At 37.9% G+C, this 18,207-nt stretch overlaps 1 protein-coding gene across 1 annotated transcript in view; it reads left to right on the forward strand.

The window, feature by feature from the left end:
• The window catches only part of LOC114658118 (uncharacterized), a 56,168-nt gene extending 39,618 nt beyond the window's left edge, over positions 1-16,550 (forward strand). Inside the window, exons 6-7 of the mRNA XM_028810168.2 lie at positions 6,678-6,819; positions 14,896-16,550. Of these exons, the coding sequence (XP_028666001.2) occupies positions 6,678-6,819; positions 14,896-16,517 (1,764 nt within the window). The 3' untranslated portion in view covers positions 16,518-16,550. The remainder of the gene's footprint in view (positions 1-6,677; positions 6,820-14,895) is intronic.
• Positions 16,551-18,207: the final 1,657 nt, after the last annotated feature.

Genomic DNA, 18,207 nt, shown 5'->3' on the forward strand with positions numbered 1-18,207 from the left:
CTGTCCTAAGTGTGTTTTTTCCATTAAACATAATCCATTTTGACACTGTGTAAGGTTATGAAACATTCTACAATGTCGTGTTGGTTGTTTGTTTCACATTTATTGAGAAACATTTCTGTTATTTTAATTTATGTTCCCAAATAAATATTCATATGATCAGCAGTCAGAATTAACTTATTATGTACCTCCTAATAATCAGGCCTGGTTGTAGTGTACTACATTTTTTGAAAACTTCAGCAGCTAAAATAGGAGACATCTCTGACTAGCTGCCACCAACAAAATACATTAAATAGGGCTACTCAGACTAATTATCCATATTTATTATTCCACCACCCATCAAGTCTTTGTAATGAACATTATTAAAAATCTCCTGGGATATTAACTCGCAATGCTGTGATCAGTGTAGTGTACTATCTTGTGAAAGTTGAGTGAAAACATCCATTGTCTAAAAGTCTTCCTGTATTCATGCTTTAATCAAAAATGTGCTTTGCCAAATCAGTTGTGCAAAGATTTTTCACTTTGAAATGTGAGTGTGAGCAAATTTATTGATGGAGCCCTGATCTTACCGGAGTCTCTGAAATAGTTAACCATACAGCACGGTGCAAGGAACGGTTAGTGGAAAAATATGGGTAAAGGGATTCATTGCTTTACTAATAAGTAATGTCATTGTTAAATGCCTGTTCTCATGTCACTGATGGTGTTTAATCACCCCATCTCAAAACCAGATTTAGAGGTAACTACTGTTGATGCTGTAATTTTGTGTCTTGTCACTATTATAAGGTATCCATACATTTATCCCAGACCTCATTTGGCTCAAGGCAAGAAATCACAGTCAGTACACACAAAAACCAATTAAATGTAGTGGTGATAAAGTCTGGAATTTGGCTTTTAGAAGAACTTGGGGAGAAAAAAAGTACTTTTATCTTGAAAGCGTTTTAGCTTGGATTGAAATCTAGATTGCTACCTATCATATTGTTGTAATTCTCCTTTGAATTGTGTTTAAAACACAATTTTAATATGAAAATAAGAGTTATTGGTCATGTTCCTATTTTGATAATATCCATTACTGCTTAATAGGGAAGTCACAAAAAATTATACTTTTGTACTAATTCTGTACTAAAGTTCCAAAAACACTATGGTGCCAGATTTTTTTCAGTATTGATACTGTTGAAGAAGCTAGTACTGCACTTGTGCACCTGCAGGTACACAATGTACTCTGGAAGGCACAGTAATACATGAGAAAAATGGTAAAAACATAAAAAAAAATGCCTCCCCTGTTGTAATGATACAGCACTGTGTCATATTGAAAAGAAATACAGCAGGGCTTATGTCTTTGGGGGGGATTAAAACGCACAGGATTGAGTTATTTCCACTTTTATCCCATTATGGAATTAATTCAGAAACAGATCTGTGCTTGCTTTGTGAATGAAATAACATCACCAATCAAATGAGGTCTAGGTGTTTCACAGTAAATTAAAGGTTTACAAGATGAATTGCTTTTATTGTTCTACACATGCCTGATAAATGAAGAGGCTTTGCATTCATTCTCTGATTGTAATCAGCACTTCCACAGATGTTCATCAGTCCAAGTTGCATCTGTCCATTTTCTAACCAATCTATACAGTATGTTGGAATGTGGGATATGGAAGGACGGCCAGTGCTAACAGCAGTTGTAGCAAGAAACATCAATGCAAAATTCAAATCAAGTACCTATTTGGTTTGTTTATACCGGCAGTGACATGAGTAGCTCCATGTGTTAATACCAAAGTAAAATTTATTAAGTGCTTCAGTGCTTTGAAGGACAAAGCACATCTCCCTAATAATATGTGTGCTGCGTTAACAGAAATGCATAATCACTTAAACACACAATAGCAAATATTCCAAACCTAGCTGATTGGTTGACTGACAAGCCAGACTTTAAAAACTATTACAAAAACAGCTTTAAAGAGTTGGTTTAAATGGAAATATCTGGAATAATCTTAGAGAAAAGCCAAGCAAAATGACACCTTTTATTGGCTAACTAGAAAGATTACAATATGCAAGCTTTCGAGGCAACTCAGGCCCCTTCTTCAGGCAAGATGTAATCAATTACATCTTGATTACATCTTGCCTGAAGAAGGGGCCTGAGTTGCCTCGAAAGCTTGCATATTGTAATCTTTCTAGTTAGCCAATAAAAGGTGTCATTTTGCTTGGCTTTTCTCTACATTCATAATGGCTAACACGGTACAACACCCTAGTACTACTGGAATAATCTTGGAATTCACTAATTCAGAAGTGCATATATAATAATGTTTAAATTGTTTTATTTAGTGTGGATTTTAAACAGTATTTCTCAGTTAATGGACCGATAATGTCAGAGAATATATTTAGAATGTGCACATGGTAAGATAAATGAAGAAAGAAGTTCAAGATATATCATTCTTTTTAAACCCTGCAATGAAATCCAAACTGCCACCTCCCCAAGGTTATAAACTACCCATTTGTTGTTGCACTGTAGGGATCCTCATCTGTGCCACAAATTAAAATTCAAGCCATGCTTTGTATTTTGATATTTATCAATGCAAAAACTACTTAAGTGATAGCTGGGTATCCACTTGATGGATGTGCCGGTATTTTAAAATCTGTTGTTACTGTAAGTATTTATGTATTAAAAAAAAAAAAAAATAATGCTCACTTTAATAAATATAGGTACCTTAATAAAAAGCCATTGATAACTACAGCAAAAATCGAAATCTCATTCAAGTATTGTAAATTTTCACTGGCATTGGTATGGTGACATCCTTAATATAAGAAACATATCAACTCAGAATAACTATTATATAATTGCACATTACAGCAAATGACTGCAAAGGGTGAATTGAACAATTTGACCTAGGTGTGTTAAAATGGAAATGGCAATAATTTCACTGTGAAATTCAGTGAGACCCCAGAAAATAAAATTAATATACAGGTGATACCCTGCCTATCGTTGAAGTTAGGTTCCAGACCCATCAGTGATTAGTGAAAATGTGCTCTATAGAAGGACACTTGGGAGCCATCGTAGGGCCTAAAACAAAACTAAAAGTTCACAAAAAGTTTGCTCACAACAATCGGACCACAAGCAAGGTTCGTGATACACAGAGAACTAAGATGCATTGGGGACCCACGCTTGCTGTTCTTGCGAGATTACACCACGTTAGCAGCAGCCAATCAAAGCCCATGAGAATGAAAATCCCGCTCTTATTGGTTGAGTCTCCTCTTTCAGCTAATAACGGGCCTTGTAAGAAATCATCTGGGTACTGTAACGCGAAACTCTTTGTCTACCATAGTGTACAATGTACGTATTTTTAATGATTTACTGTATTGCTTAAATGTTCATTATTTTATAAACATATTGACTTTTTACTGCATTTTAGTCCATATTTACAGTTATGTTATAGCTATTATACATTATAATACGTAGTGACAAATGAAATAGCATATAGTGCATCCGGAAAGTATTCACAGCGCATCACTTTTTCCACATTTTGTTATGTTACAGCCTTATTCCAAAATGGATTAAATTCATTTTTTTCCTCAGAATTCTACACACAACACCCCATAATGACAACATGAAAAAAGTTTACTTGAGGTTTTTGCAAATTTATTAAAAATTTAAAAACTGAGAAATCACATGTACATAAGTATTCACAGCCTTTGCTCAATACTTTGTTGATGCACCTTTGGCAGCAATTACAGCCTCAAGTCTGTTTGAATATGATGCCACAAGCTTGGCACACCTATCCTTGGCCAGTTTCGCCCATTCCTCTTTGCAGCACCTCTCAAGCTCCATCAGGTTGGATGGGAAGCGTCGGTGCACAGCCATTTTAAGATCTCTCTAGAGATGTTCAATCGGATTCAAGTGTGGGCTCTGGCTGGGCCACTCAAGGACATTCACAGAGTTGTCCTGAAGCCACTACTTTGATGTCTTGGCTGTGTGCTTAGGGTCGTTGTCCTGCTGAAAGATGAACCGTCGCCCCAGTTTGAGGTCAAGAGCGTTCTGGAGCAGGTTTTCATCCAGGATGTCTCTGTACATTGCTGCAGTCATCTTTCCCTTTATCCTGACTAGTCTCCCAGTTCTTGCCGCTGAAAAACATCCCCACAGCATGATGCTGCCACCACCATGCTTCACTGTAGGGATGGTATTGGCCTGGTGATGAGCGGTGCCTGGTTTCCTCCAAATGTGACGTCTGGCATTCACATTAAAGAGTTCAATCTTTGCCTCATCAGACCAGAGAATTTTCTTTCTCATGGTCTGAGAGTCCTTCAGGTGCCTTTTGGCAAACTCCAGGCGGGCTGCCATGTGCCTTTTACTAAGGAGTGGCTTCCGTCTGGCCACTCTACCATACAGGCCTGATTGGTGGATTGCTGCAGAGATGGTTGTCCTTCTGCAAGGTTCTCCTCTCTCCACAGAGGACCTCTGGAGCTCTGACAGAGTGACCATCGGGTTCTTGGTCACCTCCCTGACTAAGGCCCTTCTCCCTCGATCGCTCAGTTTAGATGGCCGGCCAGCTCTAGGAAGAGTCCTGGTGGTTTCGAACTTCTTCCACTTATGGATGATGGAGGCCACTGTGCTCATTGGGACCTTCAAAGCAGCAGAAATTTTTCTGTAACCTTCCCCAGATTTGTGCCTCGAGACAATCCTGTCTCGGAGGTCTACAGACAATTCCTTTTACTTCATGCTTGGTTTGTGCTCTGACATGAACTGTCAACTGTGGGACCTTATATAGACCGGTGTGTGCCTTTACAAATCATGTCCAATCAACTGAATTTACTACAGGTGGACTCCAATTAAGCTGCAGAAACATCTCAAGGATGATCAGGGGAAACAGGATGCACCTGAGCTCAATTTTGAGCTTCATGGCAAAGGCTGTGAATACTTATGTACATGTGCTTTCTCAATTTTTTTTATTTTTAATAAATTTGCAAAAACCTCAAGTAAACTTTTTTCACGTTGTCATTATGGGGTGTTGTGTGTAGAATTCTGAGGAAAAAAATGTATTTAATCCATTTTGGAATAAGGCTGTAACATAACAAAATGTGGAAAAAGTGATGGCGCTGTGAATACTTTCCAGATGCACTGTATGTACATTCGTTATGAATTGCAACTCTGTCTTCGTATTCCTTTACGTAGCAGTATGTTTTATGATTTACTAGTGTATTGCTTAAATGTTACGTTCGTTAGAACAAAATTATAATTTATAATAACTAACTTTTGTCTAGCACACATAGTGACTGCTGAAAACTGTATGCTTTGTTATGAATTATGAAATGTAATAATGATTACATCTTGCCTGAAGAAGGGGCCCGAGTTGCCTCGAAAGCTTGCATATTGTAATCTTTTTAGTTAGCCAATAAAAGGTGTCATTTTGCTTGGCTCTTCTCTACATTCATAATGGCTAAAACGGTACAACACCCTAGTACTATGTTAATTACAGTAATACATTGTTAATATTAATAGTTTAGAATAGAAAAATGCTTATTTCATCGTAAAAAGTTGTCAAAAACCCATAAAAAATTCACTATAAAACCGCTGATTTCCCCAATAGAAACTTAGATGTTCCACAGAAAAATCCTCGATATAGCGGGGGTGCGATAGCTGAACCACGATATAGCGGGGGATCACTGTACAGTGGAAAATTCGTTCCAAAACTCTGGTCGTAAACCGAGTTGGTCGTGAACCGATGCGATTTCTCCCATAGGATTGTATGTAAATACAATTAATCCGTTCCAGACCGTACAAACTGTATGTAAATATATATATTTTTTAGTTTTTAAGCACAAATATAATTATACCATAGAATGCACAGCGTAATGGTAAACTAAATGTAAAAACATTGAATAACACTGAGAAAACCTTGAACAACAGAGAAAACTAACACTGCAATAGTTCGCGCTATAGTGCTAGGAACCACTCGTTAAAAACACTTTTTTTAATGAGTTTTAAGCACAGGGGAAAAAATGAACATTTGAAAAATCCGTAATTTAATAAACCACCAAGAAAAGTAACATTGCAACAATGCAGGCTATGAACCGATCACTGTAAATAGAACTGAAAACAAAAACAAGCCTTCTCTACCTTATGTGTCCCTCGCTCGCTGTCTCTCTTGTGCCTGTGTGTGTGTGCGTGCGTCTCTCTTTTGCGAGCCTGGAGCGCCTGTGTGTGTGTCTCTCTAGCGCTCCTGTGTGTGTGCGCGCCTGTGTGTGCGTGCGTGCGTCTCTCTTTTGCGAGCCTGGAGCACCTGTGTGTGTGTCTGTCTAGAGCGCTCCTGTGTGTGTGCGGCTCTCTCTGTCTCGCACTGCCTGTGTGTGTGTGTGTGTGTGTGTGTGTGTGTGTGTGTGTGTGTGTGTCTCGCGCTCTCTTTCTTGCTCGCTGCACAGGAAATGCACAGGGAGAGACTGAACATGTACAAACCAAAAGGGAACCTGGCTTGTTCGTATACCGAGTGTGTGGTCGCGAACCGAGGCAAAAGTTTGGCAAACTTTTTGGTCGTAAACCGAGTTGTACGTGTACTGAGACGTTCGTGAACCAAGGTTCCACTGTACTTTTAAATTACACATTTTTGTTAATTATGCTGATTTGTGCCTTACGTATTATACCTACAACATTTTTTGTTTTTAATGTATTTTATTTGCTTCCTATTTGGTTTCTTATACAGTTTATGGTGAGTGAAATTGAAATTGACAGCTTGAACGAAGAGGAAATGATACTGACTGAGCTTTTACAAAATCACTGCATCCCATGCATTTTACAAATGTTTCTCGAATGTATTATGGAACTGGAGAATGAAAAGGATTCAGGTAAACATTTTCTATTGTTAACCTTATTATGTCAAGTGCAGAAGACCGATGCTCTGGAAACACAGAATATTCAGATTCTTCTGGGTTTTGATTGAACAGAAAGGCCACAATTTAAGCTATACAAATAAGCTATACTATTTCAACCTGATGTTTCATATTAATTTTATTACACTCATTAAGAGATCTTCTTTTGTAATTTTAACATAAATTATTTGTTCTTTTTATACAGAACCATTCAGATTGAATTTTCTATTAAGAATTTTATGAAACAATGAATTATTTTTCACTGCAGATGTTACTAACAAGTTATGTTCCTGTGGAAGTGTATAACCCAGTTATGTATGGGAGTCTGAACTTATACTGAAAAATGTTCTTTAATAGGATTCAGCAAAATGCATATTGTTTTATTGCTTATATTACAGAAAAATGTTACTGAATTATTAATAAGATGATAGTGAAGTAATATTTTTGTACTTTAAATTACTAAACACAAATAATTTAAATCAAGGTTTAAACTGTAAGTAGTATGGTTTTTTGACATGGTCCTCAATCATCCTGCAGTCTTTTACACCACTTCAGAGAAATTTAACAGACATAATGCTGATACGGAGATCCACCATGACTTGGGACTGTCAGATATGTGATACCTCCGTGTTAGAATCGATCAGGGTTTTGCTTCACCCTCTAAGCCTCTATAGTCACAGGGATTACATGGTTGGTACAAATACTTAAGAAGCTAGCAATTACAAGCAGTGTGTACTTCCTCCTTAGCTAAGTGGTTATCTACATATCTATTTACCTGTGGGGGGAGCTAATTGCATGGCCTCATGTGCCAATGGTTATATTTGCCAATTACATTCAGTGACCCATGTAAAAAAAACTTACAAAATCATTTAAAATGGTGCCGGTATTCCATACTGTGTTGTACTTTGTCACATCAGTGATAGCTGCCACATATACATTCACATTAAAATCAGTTTGTTCCATTCATATGTAAGAAATGGAAGTCACTGGTTTAAGATTCAAGACTAGACCAGAGATTCAAAGATTTATAGACCAGAAATCTATGATTTACTACTTTTTATGTCAATCAAGGAGAAAGATAATTTCAGTATGTTAAAAATTGCATTGTACAAAAACAAAGAAAAGAGTAGAGTAGCAGGTTCATTTAATTTAGTGTAATTCTTCAAGAAGAACATTAGAAAATATTTAAAACTTGATAGCAACAGTCACTGTCATCTAGATTTATTCAGTTTTCCTATTTGGACATTGCTGAACTTTCTTCTACAATTAATTTCCTTAAGGAATAAAATCCATCTTTCTCATGTTATTCTTTACCACTTTCATTGGCATCATCTTTATTCTTCCTTAGTGGCAGGACAAAAAAATATTTATCTTTTTAATTGTCATTCTCAATCTTGCTCTACAAATAGTCATATATGTATTTTACCTCATAATATTTGAATACAGTAATCCCTCCTCGATTGCAGGGGTTGCGTTCCAGAACCCCCCGCGAAAGGTGAAAATCCGCGAAGTAGAAACCATATGTTTATATGGTTATTTTTATATTGTCATGATTGGGTCACAGATTTGCACAGAAACACAGGAAGTTGTAGAGAGACAGGAACTTTATTCAAACACTGCAAAGAAACATTTGTCTCTTTTTCAAAAGTTTAAACTGTGCTCCATGACAAGACAGAGATGACAGTTCCGTCTCACAATTAAAAGAATGCAAACATATCTTCCTCTTCAAAGGAGTGCGCGTCATGAGCAGAGAATGTCAGAGAGAGAGAGAAAAGCAAACAAATCAATAGGGCTGTTTGGCTTTTAAGTATGCGAAGCACCACCGTATAAAGCAGTTGCAATGAAGGCAGCAGCTCACACCCCCTCCGTCAGGAGCAGAGAATGTCAGAGAGAGAGACAGATAAAAACAAACAATCAAAAATCAATACGTGCCCTTCGAGCTTTTAAAAATGCGAAGCACCGTGCAGCATGTCGCTTCACGAAGCAGCTGCACAGAAGGGAGCAACGTGAAGGTAATCTTTCAGCATTTTTAGACGAGCGTCCGTATCGTCTAGGTGTGCGAACAGCCTCCCTGCTCACACCCCCTCCATCAGGAGCAGAGAATGTCAGAGCAAGAGAGAGAGAGAGAGAGAGAGAGAAAAGTAAGTTGGGTAGCTTCTCAGCCATCTGCCAATAGCGTCCCTTGTATGAAATCAACTGGGCAAACCAACTGAGGAAGCATGTACCAGAAATTAAAAGACCCATTGTCCGCAGAAATCCGCGAACCAGCAAAAAATCTGCGATATATATTTAAATATGCTTACATATAAAATCCGCGATAGAGTGAAGCCGCGAAGTGCGATATAGCGAGGGATTACTGTAAATGGTTCACTTACTTACTAGAAACCATTGTTTTCTGGTTGCATGGAAGGACTGTTCCCAAAATAAATTCTCTCTCTTCACTCAGCTTGACACCTGTGTGTTAAGGTTAAATAAACTTACTGGGATGTGACACATACTGTCAGTTTCATGAGCATTACCAGTAATGCTCATTTACTGTAATGTGAGCCTTACTAATTAAGCAATTTGAAATTAAATATGTTTGTGAACAGTAAAAACAGTTTTTATACAAGAACTCTATTACTTATCAGTTCACTAAACTCAGGACACTCTTATTACTTATGTAAACATTGCACATCATAGTAAAACCATATCTTTTTCCATTGGTTAATTATTTAAACTAATCAGAGAATATTATCAATAGTGTTGATCGGCAAAATTCGCCAAATTGTTTTTTACAGCAAACATGCTGTTTTAGCTGGTGACCTTTGCCAAATATTTTCTGAGAAATTTACTATGCGACCCTTGAGGTGAACATTTTTTTTCCAAAACGATCCTTTGCTAAGCCAGTGTGACATCACAGAATATGCTTAGAACGTTAACACATGCTCACTCTTAAGATAATTGCCAACATGGCTGTCACGGGTTCACAAGCACAGAAGGGAAAAAAAAAAGTCATTTCAGGTACTGAGATGCAGTTAAACCATCAAGGCATACACCGAAATGATTGACAGTGCTCTGTGATGTTTTTACCATATCGAAGCACACTTGTTTCACCACTTGTTTCCACTCTTGGTCATTTCAACCAACCCCCCACCCCACACTTCTTGGGTGACCAGTGAACTTAAAAAGGTTAACATGGGTCCTGAAGCCACAAAGGCTAGAAAATACTGTCAGATTTCCATCCCACATGCATTTAAAAAATACATAAAACAGTTGCAGTGTTTTTATCTTAGGGGTACATTTGTTGACCATAATGAGAATATTAGGAGTACTGCCACTAGATATTTAACTCTGATCCCTGTGTTAGCTGGCAGCACATCACTGCATGGCTATGCACTACTCTGCTGGGCCCTTGAGCAAGGCCCTTAACCTGTAATTGCTCCAGGGGCGCTGTACAATGGCTGACCCTGCGCTCTGACCCCAAGGGGTATGCGAAAAAAAAAAACTAACAAACACTGTTGTAAGTCGCTCTGGATAAGAGCGTCTGCTAAATGATGTAAATGTAAATGTTTATACATGTAAATAAGCCATGTGTCCAGTTGTTACATTCCAAAACAAGCCTTAAAGGAGCCTGTCCCCTCCCCTCATCAGAAAACTCGGGATGTTTTTGCAAAATAATAAAAACAAAAGATGTATTACTGTTTTACAGGTGTTTCTTTCTTCTTGATGGAAGAAGAAAGTGAAGCACCTGTGCAGGTACAGGGGGGAAAAAGACATCCCAGCTGCACTTGGAGCTGTGACTTTAAACAATGGAACAAACCAGTCCCACACCACCATTTTTTGGCACAGCCAATGTGTGCCACAAGATTATAACTCTATGAACACAATGATCTATATTTCATTTACTTACTGCTCGTCTCTGGCTACTTGTTATATTTTGTTTGTGATACAGTATTTGTTCTGTCTGTGTCTTTTGTTGTTTGAGGGTACAGAGGTTAGCACTGCAGCCTCACAGCTCAGATCACATATATAACTTTAGTAATCAGTCCAGCATAGTTGGCAGACTTTTCCCTAGCCCTCAGGGACACTTAAAAGATCATTGCACAATTATAATCCACTCAGAACTTGACCATTTTCTCTTGCCACTTTGATTATTGCTAATTATCAAATAGTGAACTATTAGATAGCAGTTGCTATCTAAGCCCTAAATCTTGTATGTCCATGTTCAGTGACGGCCATTGTGGGTGGAATTGTCATTATAACTAGTCACTTAATCAGAAATTTCAGCATTCAATTTGCACTGAACCAGCTCAGGTGTGAATGAGCCTGAAAATTAAAACTGAGCTCCTCAGTGTGTTAGATCTGTATCATAATAGGTATAACAGACAACTAAAGGTCTTGAACAGAAGTGAAGTTTACCAAGTGTTACTCAGAAGCAAAGTGCAGGCTAGGAAGTCATTTAGAGTTCTCACTCTGAGTTTAGAAACCAATATACAAGAAGTCTTATTAAACCATTATTTCAGTAAGGTAGCTCTTAAGCTTCACAGATTAACAGTTACGGAACCAAGTATATTTGACAACGTACATCTGTTGAACGCCTCAACTGGCTATAGTCGGTTCCCAGTGCAATTTGCCAGCACGCAGGAGCCAAGTATATTCGGCAACATACATTCATTGAGCAGCCAACTCATGACTACTGCAGCACTGCAGCATCACTGTCCCTGGGATTCAACCGCTGCACTAGACTGGCCTGCAAGCATTAGTCTTGGCCTCTGTGTGCTTGCATGCAGCCAGTTCAAGCGCAGTTGGCTCGGTGATTTACTGAATTTCATTAATGGTGTCCGTTGCACCTTGTACATATAATAATATACTAGCCAACCCGCGGCGTAGCATACGCCGCATAATTATTTATTGATGGGTGAACACTTCCTGAACGACAGTTGTCCAAATGGGGTGGGTTTGAGGATACGACACTGAGTGAATGAAAGGATGGAACTCTGGAGAGAGCAACATACAATTGTCCGTGACTGAACATTGGTTTTGGCAGACACAGGCATATCGTTTTGAAAGTCTGTCCCTGTGCCTTATTAATTGTCATTGCAAAGGCCAATCTAACAGGAAATTGTCTGTGTGTAAAAGTAAAAGGCAAATATGAATCTGATGGGGTCAGGGATATCCGGGGAATAAGGACAGTTTGTGAGGTAGGAGCTGCGGTAGTTTTACACTCGAGTACATTGTGGTGAATGCTGGTAACAGTCAGTCTAGTGCCATCACAGAGACTTCTTGCTGGCATGAGGTTTCTGAGAACCATGACGACTGAACCTATTTTAATTTTGAGTTTATGCGGAAGCATACCAGTGGGAGTAAGACTGTTAAGAAATTCTTCAGGGAATGAAACGTGATCTGCGGGATCACCTGTGACGATGGGAGTCAGCGCTGGTGAAAGTTACTTCGTTGGTAGGGATAAGTTTCAGTACTTGTTCATTAAGGTGTAGCGAGTCTTCGTTGGTGACGCTTAATATAGCTCGCTTACTGAGTTGTTCCGGAGTCACAGTTGAGAAGTCGATGTCGCCATATAGTTGTTGAACGGGATCAGAAATAAAAGGAAAACAATGTAAAGGTAATGGACGTGGGAGGAGTGTTAGAGTTGCCGGGCGGGGTTCTGTCGTGCATAACCCATGACGCAGGTGGAGGGTTAGAGTTGGCGGGCAGGGCTCTGTCTTGCGTGCATGCGTATCCCATGTTCGAGCGACTTGGTGGATTATATATAGAAAAGCAGCCGGACCCGAAAAGAACAATGAAAAGTCAACGTGGCTCAGAGGTGCATGTGGACTGTAGCAGAGACGAAAGCGGCTGAGGCGGTATTTGGTGAGGTGTTGCGTGCTGGCACATGAGCAGGCAGTGTGCATGCCTTGAGAGCGAGGGTGGACTTGGGAGGAGGGTTAGAGTTGGCAGGCGTGGCTCTGTCGTGCATATCCCATGGTCTCTGTCTTGCGTGCCATGGTTGGCTGCTTAGTGAATTGTTGGTGGGCGAGGCTCTGTGAGTTGGCCGGTGTGGCTCTGTCTTGTGTGCATCTTGCTTGCCATGGACTTAGTGAATTTTATATACAGTAATCCCTCCTCCATCGCGGGGGTTGCGTTCCAGAGCCACCCGCGAAATAAGAAAATCCGCGAAGTAGAAACCATATGTTTATATGGTTATTTTTATATTGTCATGCTTGGGTCACAGATTTGCGCAGAAACACAGGAGGTTGTAGAGAGACAGGAACGTTATTCAAACACTGCAAACAAACATTTGTCTCTTTTTCAAAAGTTTAAACTGTGCTCCATGACAAGACAGAGATGACAGTTCCGTCTCACAATTAAAAGAATGCAAACATATCTTCCTCTTCAAAGGAGTCCGGAGCAGAGACTGTCATAAAGGCAGAGGAAAATCAATAGGGCTGTTTGGCTTTTAAGTATGCGAAGCACCGCGGCACAAAGCTGTTGAAGGCGGCAGCTCACACCCCCTCCGTCAGGAGCACAGAAAGAGAGAGAGAGAGACAGAGAAAAACAAGCAAGCAAAAATCAATACGTGCCCTTCGAGCTTTTAAGTATGCGAAGCACGGCGCAGCATGTCGTTTCAGGAAGCAGCTGCACAAAAGATAGCAACGTGAAGATAATCTTTCAGCATTTTTAGACTAGCGTCCGTATCGTCTAGGTGTGGGAACAGCCCCCCTGCTCAATCCCCCTACGTCAGGATCAGAGAAAGTCAGCGCAAGAGAAAGAGAAATGTAAGCTGGGTAGCTTCTCAGCCATCTGCCAATAGCGTCCCTTGTATGAAATCAACTGAGGAAGCATGTACCAGAAATTAAAAGACCCATTGTCCGCAGAAACCCACGAAGCAGCGAAAAATCCGCGATGTATATTTAAATATGCTTACATATAAAATCCGCGATGGAGTGAAGCCGCGAAAGGCGAAGCGCGATATAGCGAGGGATTACTGTATATATATATATATATATATATATATATATATATATATATATATATATATATATATATATATATATATAATGATTCTTGTAGTAGTTTTTACAGTTCATTGGCAGTGTGTAAATGATCACTGTTGCAGTAATTATGATGCTCTTTGCATGAAAAAAATGTGTTCCATTAAAATTTCACTTTTTCTTGGTGAATTGTGACATTTTCTTAAAAAGCGCAGCAAAATAGTATTTGGCATCCAGGGGTGCATTAACCCCCAAGTGTGTGGCAGTTTAAGGGTTAAGTGACCAATGACCGTAAAAATTCATGAATTCACTGGTCCTCCTCATACTGCTCTGAACAAGCAAGGCCTAAAAGAAACATTTGGTTAATTTCATTCGTGAGTAATTCACAGTTCTAAAGGTATTCTTAATGTTGAAGAAGTAAATTGAAGTCCTGTTGTGTCCTATATTTCCAGATGATGCTTCATTCTAAAGTTTTTTTTCTTCTATCAGTACCACCAGTTTTATAAGTTATATTTGAATTGGATGAATGATATTTTGGTATAAATAGGCTGTAGGGTTTAAAGAGAATCTGCACTGTAACAAGTTTACTGAGTTCTCTTATCAAGTTTTCTGTAATTCATTTTATTGTAAATACAGTTATCAGTTAACTGCATAAAAAGTTTGCAGTTTGACAACTCTTAAATATATTTTTTAAACAGTACATTATTTATTTTATGTCTGTTTTTTCATCTCTTCCTTTTACAATTTCTTTGTATGATAACATATAAATATCCATGTTCATTTTATTTATTATTTTTCTATACGTATTGTTTGCATCCCAGTCAAGGTGTTAAAAAATGTTGTAGGACTTGCATACCATTTTATTTATAATTTGTTGTTCTTGTATTGAACTATGAGGCCCTGACTAATATGTTTCTACAGATGCATTTTGATACACAAGCAATATTTTAGGGGATTGGACTCTATAAGAAGTATTTTAAAGTGTATTTTAGGAGCATTATGGAAGGAGTAAATGTTGAGGTTTTAAACTGATCTTTTATTTGCCCAGAGAATGATTTATTTTTTGTGTTTTTCAATTTAGCATTGAATCTGATCAGATGTCAAGAGAACAATCACATTTCACATACTACAAATTTAAAAGTACCCTTGAAGACTATGAACCATCCTTTTGTATTGTCAAAAGAAAATGAAAATGAGTATTGTAGCCAATGTGAAGATGCACATAACCATGATATATCTGAATCAAACTGTTCAAATCAATCTGAAATTTTAAGAATGGAAGATTTACCAGAAAAAATGGACAGAATCGGTTCAAAAGTTGATTGCCATCAAGAAGGTCCTATCATGGAATCTACTGAAATTGTGGATCTCCATTCTTACTCTAAGTGTAGTGATGATCTTTTTAATGATTCTGACCAACAAGTAAATTCTAAGGAGACCTTTCCAGTAAGTGGAAATACAGTGGATAAACCAGTTCTCTGTAATCAAGAAAGTGAAACAACTCTGGAGAAACCATTACCAAATGTTACTTTGAAAACAGCATCTGCTAGTAATATTGCATCTTGGCTTGGTAATGTTCCACAAAGTGTTGACTGTCAAGACTTTGAAGATATGGATTTGATCTGTCTTGGGGATGCCAACTGTATGTATGTCCAATATGTCCAAGAGTTGCCAACTAATCCAACTTCTTTACAACTCAGTGAAAATATTCCATTAACTGATAGCGAAACTCCAATAGCAGCAATTACTTCGACACCTGTGTTTTCAGTACTTAATATGGATTGTTCCTCATTTGAAGAATCAGATGAAAATCTATCCCCCCCAGACCCATTTCAGTCTCAGAAACAAAGTCAATTGCGAGCCAACCAAGGTAAGAGCCTACCTAAACAAAACACTTTGGAAAAAGCAAACAGAGACTCAAGTAATGCTGAAACCTGTATGCCTTTCAGAACTGAGGAAGGAAAAGTTGAATTATTTAGGGCTGTAAAAAAAATGCATCCTATTGGTCTGACTTGTCCAAGCAGGTCCTTAGAAAAAGTTAACAATTGTGATAATATCAGACATGCACCAGACACATTCTGTGGCTCAAATTGTTCAAATGAAAGCAACACTGGCATAATTCAGAACAACCAGGTTCACAGCTATGGTAGTGAAGTGGATGGAATTGGTGAGTTATGTGATATGAGGACTCTGGCATGTGGAAACTCTAGTCTTATGCACAATACTAAATTGGACAGATCTGCCAGTGATGATGCTTTACTGATTAATGATGTCAGATATGAGAGACTTCCATCTAATAGACAGAATCCTCTGCAAGATTTTGTTAACCTTCAACCTGTTGTCCTTTTGTCAAGGCTGGTTTTTGACACTCCTTTCCATGGGCCTTCCACAGGGGACAAAGTCCACTCACTTCTCACTAATAAGACAGAGTGTAGTTGTGTGCCAGATTCAACCACTACAAAATGTCAAAATTGCATTGATGAAAACTATAAGTTTCTCCATCGGTCTGTAAATACACGTACCAGGACCTTTGCAGAGAAATCTGCAAATGTTTCCCCAGTTTCCACCAGCGAGTCATCCTTTACAGATCTTAGTGATGCTGAGTACAAGCCATATACTCGTTCAAAAGTAAGAAAAAAATCAAGGCTTCAAAAACGTAAATTAAAAGTGACTTATAAAAGACAAAAATTAACACTTTTGTAATTGTTTTCCCTAAGGATAAATAATAGTGAAAACTACATGAAGTTTTCTTTGTAATAGTTTCTATTTAGTTGTCAGACAAGATGTTACTAAGTATATGTTACGAATAATTGGGCCAGGTATCCATAATAATTAAACAAGACTCAGGTTAATTTTAATGTGTAACAGCATTAAAAGTATTTTAAAAACTAGTGTGTTGTTTGCCTGAGGTGTATCTTTAAAGATAACCTCTTTTTTAACCTAATAAATTGACAAAAGGTATGTATGCACTTATTTGCTGTAGTGCTTCATGCTACTAATGCAATTGTTTTACAGTTTTCATTGAAGTGTTAAAATTTTGTATTTCATTATTTGAATTATTGTTACTCTTGCATACTGAAATGAAGTGCATAATTTTGGGGAAAAAAATCACATGCCTGCCATCTGCTTAATCTTACTGTAGCAGAGGCACCCAATTAAGAGCAGCAATGTGTATAATAATATTTATTCACTTTTCAAGTTCTAATAATTTTTGCCTTTCATGGTGCTTTCTTTCCTATGTATGCTGGCCTCCTTCACCACTATACTACTTTTATATGTCCATTTAGGAGGATTTTATACAGACTGCATGTTCCATCTAAATTCATCTAAACCAGTTCTTCTTGAAATTTTAACTCAATTTTAACCTAATTATTTTCCATTAATGTTGTTCATAACATCAGTGTGTATTTATGCTTGTAATTCAGAAGACCATTCCAATCTCTAACCCGGTTGATTCTTCTGTTGTGATAAAATCCATACACAATAGTCTTCAGTTTAAACAATGCTTCATTTGAGCCAGTTCACAAGGTGTTACACATAAGTCAGTAAATCATGGCAGTTCTGTATGGGCCAGTGTAACATCAAAAAACACATAGATTTCTGAAGTATCAGCTAAGGTCGGTTTTCTAGACTTGCATTGTTGTGAATTATTTTTGTGCCATGATCGTATCAGTGTAATAATACAACTGACTTAATCCAAGATATGTACAGCAATATGTTGTGATGCCCTGTCTGACTGTCTTTTTTTGCAACCTTATTTATTTGCATACTCTTCTGACTCTTTTATTTCAGTGGTCACACAAACATCTCTGGTCCATATTTCTAATATTTACTGTTTACTTGGGTGTTCACATTTCTCTCTTAAGCCACTTATTCTTAGCATTCACACGCCTTTGTTTCTTTTAACATAGACTATATCTTCACTGTCAATTCTGAATCACCACTTTTTAAAACTATTATTATATGTCACAAAATTGAAGTGATTATTTTTTGTGTAAAACGAAAGGGATAACTACATTGCAATGATTACATCATATGGTTAAACTGCAGAAATTTAAAAATAAATTACTAAGAGGTTGAGCCTTACACAGGAAAAGGTTCGACTCAACTATAGCTTCCAAAGAAAAACAAGAGTCTGATCAAACAAGATGTACCAAAGAGATAGAAAGTTTCTAAAAAGGTTTGATTATCAGCTTGGAAGTGAATAGAAGAAATGGCGAGAATGCAATAATAGGGAAAAGCATTAAATGCCAAGGAAATGAAGACAATGCCTTCAGAAAAGTTATCTGCAAATAGACTACTAGTATACAGTAATTTGCACATAACAATGCTCTTATACAGGTATGATTAACTCAGTCTTATGTTTCTTACACTAGGTTCTGTTAAATGAATT

This window comes from Erpetoichthys calabaricus, chromosome 9 (assembly GCF_900747795.2).
Source record: "Erpetoichthys calabaricus chromosome 9, fErpCal1.3, whole genome shotgun sequence".
Lineage (NCBI taxonomy): Eukaryota > Metazoa > Chordata > Cladistia > Polypteriformes > Polypteridae > Erpetoichthys > Erpetoichthys calabaricus.